This window comes from Puma concolor, chromosome D1, assembly GCF_028749965.1.
Source record: "Puma concolor isolate L17-30 chromosome D1, mPumCon1.1.hap2, whole genome shotgun sequence".
NCBI lineage: Eukaryota > Metazoa > Chordata > Mammalia > Carnivora > Felidae > Puma > Puma concolor.
This window is the reverse complement of record NC_141676.1, coordinates 105,442,021-105,454,895: the sequence shown is the minus strand read 5'-3', so window position 1 is coordinate 105,454,895 and position 12,875 is coordinate 105,442,021. Positions and strand designations below refer to the sequence as shown.

At 51.6% G+C, this 12,875-nt stretch overlaps 1 protein-coding gene across 3 annotated transcripts in view; it reads left to right on the top strand.

Annotated features, from left to right (window-relative positions):
- TTC12 (tetratricopeptide repeat domain 12) overlaps positions 1 to 10,483 on the top strand; it is a 54,420-nt gene extending 43,937 nt beyond the window's left edge. For all 3 annotated transcript variants that reach the window (XM_086679085.1, XM_086679086.1, XM_086679087.1), the window contains exons 14-22: positions 679 to 771; positions 1,767 to 1,827; positions 2,621 to 2,758; positions 3,228 to 3,326; positions 3,779 to 3,847; positions 6,210 to 6,311; positions 7,561 to 7,660; positions 9,059 to 9,284; positions 10,315 to 10,483. In XM_086679085.1, coding sequence (XP_086535211.1) covers positions 679 to 771; positions 1,767 to 1,827; positions 2,621 to 2,758; positions 3,228 to 3,326; positions 3,779 to 3,847; positions 6,210 to 6,311; positions 7,561 to 7,660; positions 9,059 to 9,284; positions 10,315 to 10,390 — 964 coding nt within the window. In that variant the 3' untranslated portion in view covers positions 10,391 to 10,483. The remainder of the gene's footprint in view (positions 1 to 678; positions 772 to 1,766; positions 1,828 to 2,620; positions 2,759 to 3,227; positions 3,327 to 3,778; positions 3,848 to 6,209; positions 6,312 to 7,560; positions 7,661 to 9,058; positions 9,285 to 10,314) is intronic.
- The last annotated feature ends 2,392 nt before the right edge of the window (positions 10,484 to 12,875 follow it).

Here is a 12,875-nt window from a genome sequence, read left to right as displayed (position 1 = left end):
GTTAGTGCGGGTTGGCTGGACAGATGACTCCTAGCGGTGGCAGCCAGGCCGTTAGGACAGCCACAGACTGCATTAGCTTTTTTTGGCAGCTGTAGCACACTGTTCGTTCATTCTGGGTTTGCGATCGGCTAAATGCCCTTGAATCTTTCATATGAGCCAGGTCTGAACCAGGTCTTTCAGGTCTATTGCTCATACAGAATTTGCAGCTCTAACGGGAGGGCTTTGAATTTAACCCTATTCAATATCATCCGACATATTCAGCAGCCCGTCAAAATCTTGTTGAAACCTTACTCCATCCCCCACCTCGTTAGGGGGCCCTCCCTCCCACTTGAGTCGGCAGCAGATTAGGAAGCATGCCACCTAGATGTCACTTATGGTGATTGAAGTTGGCAGAGGTGTCAGAGATTCCGTCCCAGTTGACATCTGATAGTCAGTGAACTTTGGTTAAAACTGTTCAACCCTCTGGGAGTTTAAGTGGCAGAGTCATCCCCATAGGAAAGTGTCTGTCTCTTTGGGGTGGGCAGGGAGCTGGGCTGCTCAGGAGGACGTAGTGAGGCCACCTTTCAGCTTATGTGACCCAGATGCAGACTCCTTTCTGGCCTTTTTGTGAGGTCTCCTTGTTGGGGATGCTGTCGGCTGGGAGACAGCCTGCTCTGAGGTTGTTCTGGATTTTTGCAGATTGTTGGAAGCCCTGGTGTCCTTTCTTGATTTCTCAGATAAGAAGGCCAACTCTGCTATGGAACTGCTCACAGACTTGGCTCTGGAAGAAAGGTAATTTTTATTTCCAGAAACTGACATTTCCTTTTCAACATTTGTAAAACTGTCTGATCTTTAAAAATATGCAGTATGCAGGGAGGTTTGGCCAACTGAGCATCATAAGATTCACTGAGTAGAAGAGCCGCTGCCTTCCAAGCAGGGGGCTGTGGCTGGCCCTTCCAGTCCCCCCTGCCTGCAGGGGGACCCCCGTCCTTCATGGGTCTGGAAGCAGTAACAGACTTAAAAAATGGTACCTCTCACAGTTTACAAAGCTACTGTCAGTTGGAGAAGCTTCCTTCCCTTCATCAGTGCCCACTCGGAACTGCCCAGCAAATGTGTGTTGAATGAGTCTGAGAATAGAAAGCAACCTGCCCTTGGGTTCTCAGTGGCATTGTGGGTAATCCCCCCTTCCCTCCACTTAGCTGCTGGGGAAGACAGCAGAGGTCTTCAATTTTCATAATTCTTGGGGGTTTAAGTGCATCTTTGGTCTGTTTTTAAATCTCACAAACTTAAGGGTGTCTTGCTTAGCATGGTCCTATGATGAGAAAGAGCTGTCTGTGCCCACAGACAGGCCATGGCATGGGCCAGGAATGTGTCAAAGCCGCTCTAGTAGGAGCAGATGTGTGTGTATCTGGGCCCTCCTCACCGCTGTGCAATAAACATGCTTGCTCTGTGTTTCCTGTTTGCATGGCACACAGAACCAGGGGAGGGCCGGGCTGGTGGTGAGTGAGCTTGGCAGAAATCGAGGGATTCCAGCAACTTCCACACTAAAAGAGTTACCACGTGAGGTCTGCTATTTAACGTCAAAGGCAATTCTCCAGACTTAGAAAAATTAAAGCCACATTACATACCCAGTGACATTTTTTGTTGGTTCAGAATAAATCATCCATGCACACTGCACATCACACGGTCCCTGAGCCTGTGATACTCTGCTCCCTTACCCAAGACACCGTATTTCTGTTATAGTTTGTGCAGTGTAGAACTAAATCGTGGGGATGTTTTCTCCACAGATTCCAAGTCTGGTTCCAGGCCAACCTTCCAGGTGTGCTCCCGGCACTCACAGGTGTTCTGGTGAGCAAGCCCGCATTTTTCGCACCTGTGACAGACATTCGCAGACGCGTGAGCAGAGCCGTTTAAACACAGTTTACGCTCCAGAACTCCTGTTGTCTCTCGGGTTGATTAATCATTTCTTCACAGCTGGAATTGACACAATTCTGTTATTACAACAAGTGCAGTTGGGACAGGTGGGGAGGGCCTATGGATGGGGCTTGAGTGCCGGGGAAAAGAGGATGGGTGTGGACTGTGTCTTAGGTGGAGGCAGAGAGAGGGTGTCAGCTCCGGTCGGTCAGTCCCCTTCTGACCCCAAGGCTCGTCGTAAGTACCACGGGCAGCCGTGTCCCTGAGTGGTGGTCATCCCCAGCGGGAAGGCAAGTAGTGATTTGAGCTGATGAAGCAGGACATAGCAAGGTGGGGTCCTCCTAGGACAGCATGCTATGACTGGACCCTGTGCCATGGGAGTCATCAAAGTCTCAGGGGACCTGAGAGCTTGCCCACATGCCTGTATTCCACGCACATGGAAATGGAAGCTCTGAGAAGGGACGAGACTCGCCCCAGCCCTCCCAGCGGGTTGGTGGAGTCACTGAGATGAAGCCCCAGGCCTCCCCATCCCAGGCTAGGGTGCTTTTGGGTCCACTGCCTGTGTGCCTCCCTCCATGCTGGTGCCAGGTGGCCCCATTGGTACCCCTGGGTGACATTCCGCAGTCTGCTTCCCAGGCATTTTGCTGAGTGAGGGATGCCCCTAGAGACTGCTCTGGCATCGTTTGCCTGCTCTCTGCAGACTTTCCTTCTCTTGGCTCATTCTTAGAGGAGAGAACCTACAATAACCAACACGTCAGCTCTCTGCCAGTGTATTGCCCTCGTGGGAAACCTTAGTGCTGAGGCTGCCGTCCGAAGACAGATGTGTGCCTCTGAAGAGTTCGGGGATGCCTGTCTGGGCCTCATGGTACTGTGACTCTTCCGTTCAGAATGTAGTCCTTTACCTGCTTTGGGAGCAGTGGCTTCTTCTTGATTAGCCGGCTTTTCCAAAAATTCTTTTTGAGGGTGCTGGAGCCAGTGGCTTACCCCTTCTACAACCATAGATTTTATGGGTGGCCGGACTTAAAGAGCCCTCCATCCACCCTGGAGAGTTTGGAGGACTTTCTGGTGGAGTTGGCTTGACTGCCCACTCCCCAGTTTAAACATAGGACCGGGCCGAGCCACAGTCTCATGGCTCAGGCACCAGAGATTCCTTGCAAGTCTTCTCCACTAACACTAATTCACGGAACTGGTCTCTGATCTTCCACCATCTCCTAGGGTCACATCACTGACGGTTCAGGGTGCGTGAGTAACTAAGATCACTGCCAAAGGGATGAGGTGGCTGTGAAAAGCTGCAGGGCAGAAAGGTCACTGATCCCTTTGCTTTGTTTCCCAAGGCCAGGTGTGAAGAGGCTGTGGACCTGTTCAGAGACGTCCTGTACACGCTCCTGGGACTTGTGATGAACTTGTGTCTTCAGTCCCCCTTCATCTGTGAGGTACGGCAGTCTTTCCTCCCTGCCGGGAGCACCGGCACAACCCAAGCCCAAGCCTGTGCATTGATAGAACTGCTCTGGCTTTCAGAGAGAGAATAGAAGCGGGGGACTCACACCCTGGTGGCGGGAATGGGGAGAGCAGGACGGACGCTGTGTCACTCTGCTCCAGAAAGTGGACTGAGTGTCCAGGATGTGCTGAGCACAGTGCTAGGTTCTGCCTTTCCAAAGTCACGTAAAATGTGCTCCCCGCCCTCAAGGCATTGCCCTGTAGTTAGGGAGATGAGACAGTTGTGGGAAGAAGCAAGAGCGATGGAAGAAGGGGTCGTGAGAAAAATACGGACAGAGTGTGGCCATGCTGAAGAGGGAGAGGCCAGTGCTGTTGGCTCAGAAGGAGCTCCATGGAGGATTCAGATTAACAGGCCATTCAGACCTCCTCCTCTCTCCTGTTGTGGCAGGTTTGGGCTGTGGAGGTGAGCAGAAGGTGCATGTTTCTACTCAACAGCCAGGATGGAGGGATCCTGACAGTAAGTGTCTCCCCGGGAGATCCAGAAACAGCTTCCTTTGTTGTTCCAGGGGAGTCGGTGACCATCCAACCCAGTGCCCATCTGTGGACCCCCAAGAGTCCATGGACCCAAGTCAGGAATCTCTTTTCTGTATGGTTTGCAACTTAACAACTTCCACAGTTTAATTATAGGATTTGTCCTATTCCAAGATATCCTGGTGCAAATTGGACAGGTGATGAGATTTCATTTACAATCTTTTTCCGTAGTCAAGAAAGCCAGGCCTGTATTTTGAAGCCCATGATCCCAGAGGCTGTTTTTGCACAATGGTTTTAGCCCCCCTGGACATGCATGCTGGGGTGGCTTTCTTATTTCTGCTTCTGACATTGGGACAAGAAAGCTGAGAAAGACCTGTGGTCAATACACAGAGCATCGGGGGGACATCAGTATGATCCACAGACCATTTGCTGTCATCCAAGGATGTGTTGTTTACTCACAGAAGTAATCACCCCAACTTCTCCACCTATTAGGTCAGGGCCCTAGTGCTCAGAGAAACACCTGGGGCACATCCAGCAGGTGTGGGAAACCAATCCTCCAAGGGAGCACATACTGGAGACTGGGTCCAGGATCACAATAAAGGTTCTGAACAGATGCGACGAGCCCTGTGTGGGACTAGTGTGCCGGCAACTTCCCCAAAGTCAATTCAGACAGGACAGGGTGGAGGGTTTTCACGTGGACTCCTGGAGTGCATGGCAGGTCTCCAGGGTCCCTGGAACCCCCTGAAATTGTATAGACAGTTTTGGGGGCACATGCATTTTCATGGCAGAGGCATCATGCCTTTCATCAGATCCTCAAAATAAAGACCCATCACCCCAAAAGTGGCAAGCATCACTATTGTCAGGTGCTTGGGTTTTCCAGAATGGTTTAGACCAGAGCTAGCGAGCTAACCTTTTAAGGACTCTCCTGGCCAGATGTTTCTAGGACTCTCTGCCTGTGCCTCAGTCAGGTGCTGACCGACCGGCTTGTTGGACAGAGCAGCAGTGTCACCAGGGCCATCTGGTCCCTTGGTAGTGGGCTCTCCCCTCTGTCTTGGGCCTAACAAGAGATCTGTAGTGTCAGCTGTGGCAACATTCTGGCACCTGTAGGGAGCAGATGAGGGAAATAAGACTGATCATATGGTAATACCCATATTTATCCCTTCTCTGTAGGGAAACCTCATTAAAATCAGACTGAAAACATTAGGGAAGGAAAAAAAAACTAGAAATCCACACTGACAAAATGAACAGGCAAGAGATCATCAGTCAGTTTTTAAATAATTTTAACCCGTTTCTGGAAGATAAAGAACACCTACAAACGTCATAGCTAGTGAGTCAGGGCTGAAGGAACCTCAGTGCAGAGAACAGATACAGAGGACAGACCCAGAGGTCCTTGTAGGACCCTGGAGAGGCTCAAGACTCCAGAACACCAGGTGCTACAGAGGCTACAAGTAAGAGATGGGGGACCGCGTGTGGCAATCAGGTGTCTATACCTCTGGTGGAAAATCAGAGCTTTTTTTCTCTAAGGGAATTGACAGGCCAGAGAAAAATGTTTTGCTTTCTAGTGTCTGGGAGTGCTACCTCTGCACGTGTCAGTCGACAGACTCCCAATAAACACAGCACACCGGAATATATTTTTATTGCTGTTTCATAAGTGTGCCCATAAATGGGCAGCTAAGGGTCACGGGACATTTCAGGGAAGCCACACACAGAAATAGAAAAAGCAAGAGAAACAGAAAAACATGAACCCAGAAGAAATAGAGATGATATATGAAACAAAAGAAAAAGTGACGATCGTTTGTGTCCTCCGAAAGATTCAAGATAACATATCTATAACACCTAGCAAGCTCTTTGATAAAAACAACAGCTAGCTCTTTGATAAAAAGCAAAGTGGAACCAGAAAATCATAAATGGCGTCCGCCAGAAAGCAGAACAGGCAGACAGAGATTCAGACAAGATGAAGGACAAGCTAAGAGAGAGACCCTGAGGATCAATCCAAGAAGCCTGCCGTCTAGTAAAGACCCTGCTACTCCCGGAGCACTGCAGGGTGTCGGGGCAGGACTTTCTTTGCCAGAGCTGACCTGCTCGGTTCCATGTAGAGCTGAAATGAATGGGGCCCCTGCATGCCAGGGGCCCTGTTTCCAGCCCTTGAGTCACCTGTCCTGCACCTGTATAATGAACACTGCTTCCTGCCTATTCCTTGGCCGCTACATATTTGTAAAACCGAGGTGCGTGTTTTGCTCCCCACACTAATGATTGTTTTCGCCTCACTAAACTACTTGCTGACTTTTAAAGGTCATCAGAATTTATGAACAGAACGATTAATGATCTTCACTTTCCGCTTCACCCAGAGAGCCGCTGGCGTCCTCAGCCGCACCCTGTCTTCCTCTCGGAAGATTATTGAGGAGGCCCTGAGAGCAGGAGTGGTGAAGAAGATGATTAAGTTCCTAAAGGTAGAGCAACTTACTGGGTTACAACCACTTGCATTTCCAGGAGCGGCACAGGTTATCTGAGGGACAGAATTAAGGAGGGTTTTGTTCCATTCAGGGGCTGCCATTTCACCCCTGCCCTCTGTGAAACTTCTTGAATGAGGATTCCTTCCACCTGTCACCCAAGACAGTGCTCTGAACATCACCGTAAGATTGCTGAACAAATCCGTGAATTGTTCATTAGAAGCATCCATAACAATTGGTGGCCACTCGAGCCTCACTTAAAAATATACAGGCTCTGTCCCTGAAAAAGATGGTTGGCATGGCTTTCCACAAGGTCCCACAGGCCCCTTGTTTGGCTCGTGTTCTGCTGGCCATGCTTTCTCCGGCTGTCTGGAGAATGTTGGCTGTAGCTCCGCTTATGAGGGAGGGAGGGGGCAGCGTTGCTCTGGGACAAAATGGTGCTTCCGTGATCTGAGTCAGCGCAGCAGCTGAAGTAGACCCACCGGAAGGACCAGGTGAATAAGGACCCCACGGGAGGCCTTCTCATAAAACCCCAGGCTGAGCAGGGCCAGGAGGCATGCTCTGTCGGGGGGCCACTGCTGAGGCAGGGGCAACATTGAGGGGTAGAAGGTTGGGTCAGCGTTATTAAGCTGCCACATGGACAATGACCATCACTCACCCCATGCGAGTCTTGCACCCCGCCGGAAACTGCTGATCACGTGCACACACGTGTGCACTGTGCATGTATATATGCACGTGTGCCTCTTGAAGATCCTGCATTGGGTGATTTTGAGGGTTATGAGTTGACAGTTGTCACCTCTTAAAATGATCTAGATTTGTGATGTTCTCCATGCAGGCCTGTCAGCCTGACAGCCTTAGCAAGTCATTCCCCATTCTCCAGTGGTGAGGTGACACGGTAAAAGGCGGGGGGGGGGGGGGGGGGCGCTCTTCCTCCCTCTTTGGTACATCTGCCAGTCAACAGCATCATGCCTTCCTCAGCCACTCACTCATAAAACCTTCTCCAGGCAATTACCCAGTGCACATGACAGGCCCGCATTCCTGTTGGGCTGTGGGCTGTGCTGCTGGGGACGGGAATGACACCAGCCTGGCAGGGCCCGGGCCTGCTCACCGGGAAGCACCCGCCATTCTCGGGGGAACTGTGTTTTAGAAGTTTAGGAAGCCGCTCACACAGGTACAGCTGCTCGCTGGTTTGTGGCCAAGAACAATCAGAGGAGTGACTTTATTTTTCCAATTTCATTCTGAAACCCAGACGGGAGGCCAGACCGCATCACGATATGCCGTGAAGATACTAGCTATCTGCACTAATAGCCAACACGAAGCACGAGAAGAAGTGATAAGACTGGATCAAAGTAAGTGATAGTTTCCCTGGGCAAGAGCCTACATCCCAGAGGTTAATCCCCCCTCACAGCTGCCCAGAGAGCAGGGGCGAGGCGTGGGGAGAGGCACTGCAGAGCCCTGTTAACCTCTCTCTAAACTTCTGCACTGTTTACTAAGATTATCTGTTTCACCCTGTTCTGGAAGCATTTAATTAGCCTTCAGCTGCACACAGGTAGCACACCCATGCTGGAGACCCTGCTGCAAAGCAACTCAAAGATGACAGGATCGAGGCCAGGAGCCACTGCCTCTCTCCTAGTAAACTGAAATGGTTTCTTTGGTTTTTTTTATTAATTTTTTTAACATTTATTTATTTTTTTTTTTTAATTTTTTTTTTTTAATGGTTATTTATTTTTGAGACAGGGAGAGACAGAGCATGAACGGGGGAGAGAGGGAGACACAGAATCTGAAACAGGCTCCAGGCTCTGAGCTGTCAGCACAGAGCCCGACGCGGGGCTCGAACTCACGGACCGCGAGATCGTGACCTGAGCCGAAGTCGGACGCTCAACCGACTGAGCCACCCAGGCGCCCCAACATTTATTTATTTTATTTTATTTTTTTTTTCAACGTTTATTTATTTTTGGGACAGAGAGAGACAGAGCATGAACAGGGGAGGGGCAGAGAGAGAGGGAGACACAGAATTGGAAACAGGCTCCAGGCTCTGAGCCATCAGCCCAGAGCCCGACGCGGGGCTCGAACTCACGGACCGCGAGATCGTGACCTGGCTGAAGTCGGACGCTTAACCGACTGCGCCACCCAGGCGCCCCAACATTTATTTATTTTTAAGAGAGAGAGCATGAGCGGGCTCATGCAGAGCATCTGCTTCGGCTGATCTAACGCGAATTCTCTCCCTTCATGGAACTTTAGTGAGCAGGGAAGGTAGCAGAGTCGGAGGCAGCCTTAGTCTAGTAACTAAACATGGCTGCGGTCATGTACAGCGGGTGTTCCCAGCGAGGCAGCCTGCGAATGTTCTTCACACGTCCTCTGGCGTGGAAGAAGGAGCCCTTCTTTTTCATCCTGCTCCTTGCCCTGCAGCCACAGGGAGCAGACCCGGGGCCCCTTACTCGGGGCCCTCAGATGGAGTTCAGGGGCTTAGAACGGGGACTTTAGGGAAGACAGACCTGTGTGACACATAACATTTAGCCACACAACAACTGTGTCACGCTGGGCACTGCCCTGGGCACCCGAGAAACATCAGAGATGCATCCAGGAGCCAAGGAGGTCCATAGTACTCAGCAAATACTTGCTGAGTGACCAAGTGACATGTCAGAGCTTTGGGGAGGCTCAGTGTCACTGACACTCCAGGTGCTCCTCCTGTCCCTTGCTGTTTGAGGTTCAGAGGAACAGATGCTGGTTCTCTCCCCTCCCTCTAGAGTTTGGCATTCTGCTGAGGCTGCTCAGCTCAGAGGATGAGATTGTGGTGGCCAACGCTGCCCTCTGCCTGGGGAACTGCATGGAGGTGCCCCGTGCCGCGTCTTCCCTGCTGAAGACGGACATTGTGCAGGTGTTGCTAAGGCACGCAGGTGGCGACGCCCAGAAGACAGCCGTGCAGCTGAACACAGGGATCACCCTGGGGAAGCTGTGCACGGCCGAGCCCAGGTATGCACCCGCTCCAAGCCGGGGTGGCCCGTGTCAGTTACATCCTGGAAGACGCAGGGCCAGCAGAGGTACCATGCGTTGGCTATGTGGTGGCTGGGCCTCTGTGCCACCCAGAACTCTGTGGAGAGCCCCGGGAGTCCTGGTGCTTCCTGTGCACACAGGTGTTAGGCCCAGTAGCTACATCCCTCAGAGACCTGGGCTCTCAGGCTCCAGTGAGAGAGGGGGAGGATGCTTCTCTGACAGGCATCTGTCCTGTGCACTCACTGCCATCATCTTCCCTCCATTCCATTCTCTCCTTCTCTTCTAGCTTCTTGCCCATCTGTCCACGCATCCCTCCTCCTTCACTTTTTTGCCCGTTGCCTGAGCATGTGGGAAAATGCCCAGTGAGGGCCACATTCCCGTGCTGGAGGAAACTGAAGCAAGAATGGCATGTTTAAGACAAGCCAGGGCAAGAGATCTCTGCTCTCACTGTGTGCATTGCTTCCCTTTTAGCTCAGGCTTCTGTTCTGCTCTGGCTGGGTTCTGATGTGCTGAAACACCTAGTTATCATGCATGTCTGAGGGATGGAGTCCCGGCATAGGAGAGGGGTGCCTTCCATGGACAGGGAGCAGAGCTGGCTCCTTCTCTTCCAGACTAAGCCCTCTGATTCCTCCCCAGAGAGTGAGAGGGTCGACTGGGATCACATCTGAGGCCCTTTCAAGTTCTGTCTGATTGTTCAGACGGAAGGCACAGATAAAATCTTTCTTCTACAGAAAGCAAGGCACGTTAGCTAGGTTGAGCTCAAAGTGGCAACCTACTGGGGAGTCCCCGAGAGCAAGGCCCCGTCGGATCAGCCTGTCCATCTGCCACTCATGACAGTATTTACTGTGTTTTTGTACCTCCCTGAGCACCTTACGTGCTTTGATGGCCAGGGCTCCCAGGGCAACAGCTACTTCCCCTTTCTGCCTCACCAGCCAGCTTCTACCTGAGAGGGGGTGGCTCCAGGCACTATGGCATTGATGTCCTGAACTTGGTGTTCTGATTATGGCAGATTTGTCGCTCAGCTGAGAGAGCTGCACGGGATAGAGATTCTCAACTCCACCATGAAGTACGTGGCTGATTCTTAAGATATGTGGCGTCTGTGCACATTTTCAGCATCATGGGACTGTGTGCTAGGGGTGGTTCCTGTGCTAATAAAGACTGTCTGAATGGCCACTCCAGAGCTGGGCATTGTTTTCAGATGTTTGCCTTCTGGTTCTCACTGATAATGGCAGAGTGGGTGTCAGGCCGGCCGCGGTGTTGGAAACCACTCAGCATCCATCACACTTTCCTCCTCCTGTCCCTTCCTGCCCTGCAGGGCCTGGACGCCAGCAAACAAAAAGCCCCATTTCCCAGATCCCCTTGTAAGCAATGTTTCTAGACAGGAACCAGACTCTTCCCGCCCCTTTGGCTGTTTCTGCTGGTAACATCCAAGAAACATCAAGTTTTTCGACAGCGGGATCTCAGTGTCCGAGTTCCAGCTCCAGAGTGCCCAGGGACAGTGGCAGCGGCAGTGGCAGCTTCTTCGGGCCTGGCCTGCCACTGTGCCATGTACTCTTGAATTCAGGGGGTTGAGTAGTAGGGGGAGGCTCCCGAGGCAGGGAGTTCTCTGTGATCCAGGGAATCGTTCCTGGAGGCGCCGCCTGGTACCTTAGTCCGGCCCATCTAAGGGTGTTCTCAGCACCCTGTTCCTTGTGTCAGATGGTTTTATGCTTCAAGTGCCAAAGCAGGGGCATCTGTTTCTGCCCTGAACTCGCATAAACATCGACATATTTGTTCCCTGAGCCCACTCTGCACTCTCGCCCCATCCCCAAAATGCACTGCACCCTTACAGCGGCCACCTCTGGACCCCAAGTCCCTAAGTGAAGAGTCTAGTGAGTGACACGACTCTTTCACATCTCAGCACAGTCACGTGACCATCTCAGGGTAGAGAGCAGGCCCCTCATGGTATAGTGAACACTGAGAGTCTCAGACTGGAGTTCCCAAAACTTACGGTCCTACCCCGCTTCCTGGCAGGTGCATGACTCTGGACAAGTCGCTTAACCTGTCTGAGCTTTGCAGCTTCTGGAAAAGCCAGACTAATAGCTGTCCAACCTATCACCCATGTTGCTGTCAAGCCTAAATGAAGTTTGGGAGCTAAGGGCACTTTGGGAATTACAAAGTGCTGCACAAATAGATTACCAGGGTGGACCTTGAGGTTGAGGGGACTGACTGTGGCATCAGCTAGATTAAATCTGAGGGCCCCAAGCCAGGGTAAAGCCCATGTCCCTTAAGGAATCAGAGCTGGACATTTTCCAGGCCATATAGGAAAGGAAATCCTCTCTCTCCTCAGAGTATTTATTCAACACACCCAAGAAACGATTCTCCACAAGTGAGGTAGCCCTTGGCATGAATTAAGAACTCTGCTCCTGAAACCATGATAGAGAATTGGCATTTTGAGGGGCCAAAAGGAAATCAATAGCCCTGAGACCCTAGAGCTGGGATCGGAGCACCGCCTGGGGCTGGAGTGAGCTCGCTAGAGCACTGTGATGGGGCCACAGCACCATCCCCAGGGGCATGTGACAGGCTGCAGCAGAGAGGCCAGGACCTGTCCACTCAGTCCCATCAGGCAAACAAACACACTTCAAGAGGCTACTGGATTGCAAAGGGAGTCAGCGTGATGCTAACTAAGCAGAGCCCAGAGAAGAAAGTCAGAGGCCGCCAAATGTGCTGTTTTCAGAGGGAATGCAGTGGAGCTTTAAAAATGGAAAAGACTGTCTGCCTGCACAACCAGCAGGCTCCTCTCCTTGGATTCCAAGTTCAGGCCCCTCCTCCCCCTCTGGCTGCACTCCTCCGTGGCTCTTGAAAATGGCTACTAGATGTGTAATCTCTTCCCCAAAGAGTGGGAAATATCAGATTATATTATTCTCTCTGCCTCAGAGTGCCTGCCAGAGCAGTAATGTTCCCCGCTTTGGAGGAAGGTCTGGCTGCCCCCGAAGAGCTCTCCCCTCTCAAGGATGGAGAGAGATGTTTTCCATGCCAGTGTTCATCTCCAGTGCAAGCCAGCCCTCCCTAACCTTGTCACCCCCAGCACACGTCACCATGCCGGGCTCCCAGGAGGCATGGAAAATACGGCTCCCACCATCCTTCCCACTCTCTGGGCCACGGCTTATTCAGGGAAAGCCAACCGCTGGTTCCATGGGCAAAGGGGTTGAGATTATCCATCCTAAAGAGAATGTGCCCATGACCAATATGGAACAGAATGACCACCCTGAGGCCACAACAGGGATGTCAGGTAACAGATGGCAAACAGCTGTCCTAGACAATGTGACGGCCATGGTCCTAGAGGTCAGCAAGGCAGGACTAAGGTTAAATGTTGGGAGGAAATAGCAGGAAGGGGCAGGACATGCCTCTGCAGGCACTTTCCTGAGGATCTGTTAACAAGAACTTCCTGGCTTGGAGAGCCTGTTTTCTAAATGCCTTTAGAGTAGGGGCTCTTCAGAAGGCTCCGTAAGAGGAGAGAGTCATTGGAGGTGAAGAAAACATTTACTCTCCTCCCCCATATGAGAGACTCTCTCTTTGCTTTGTTTTACT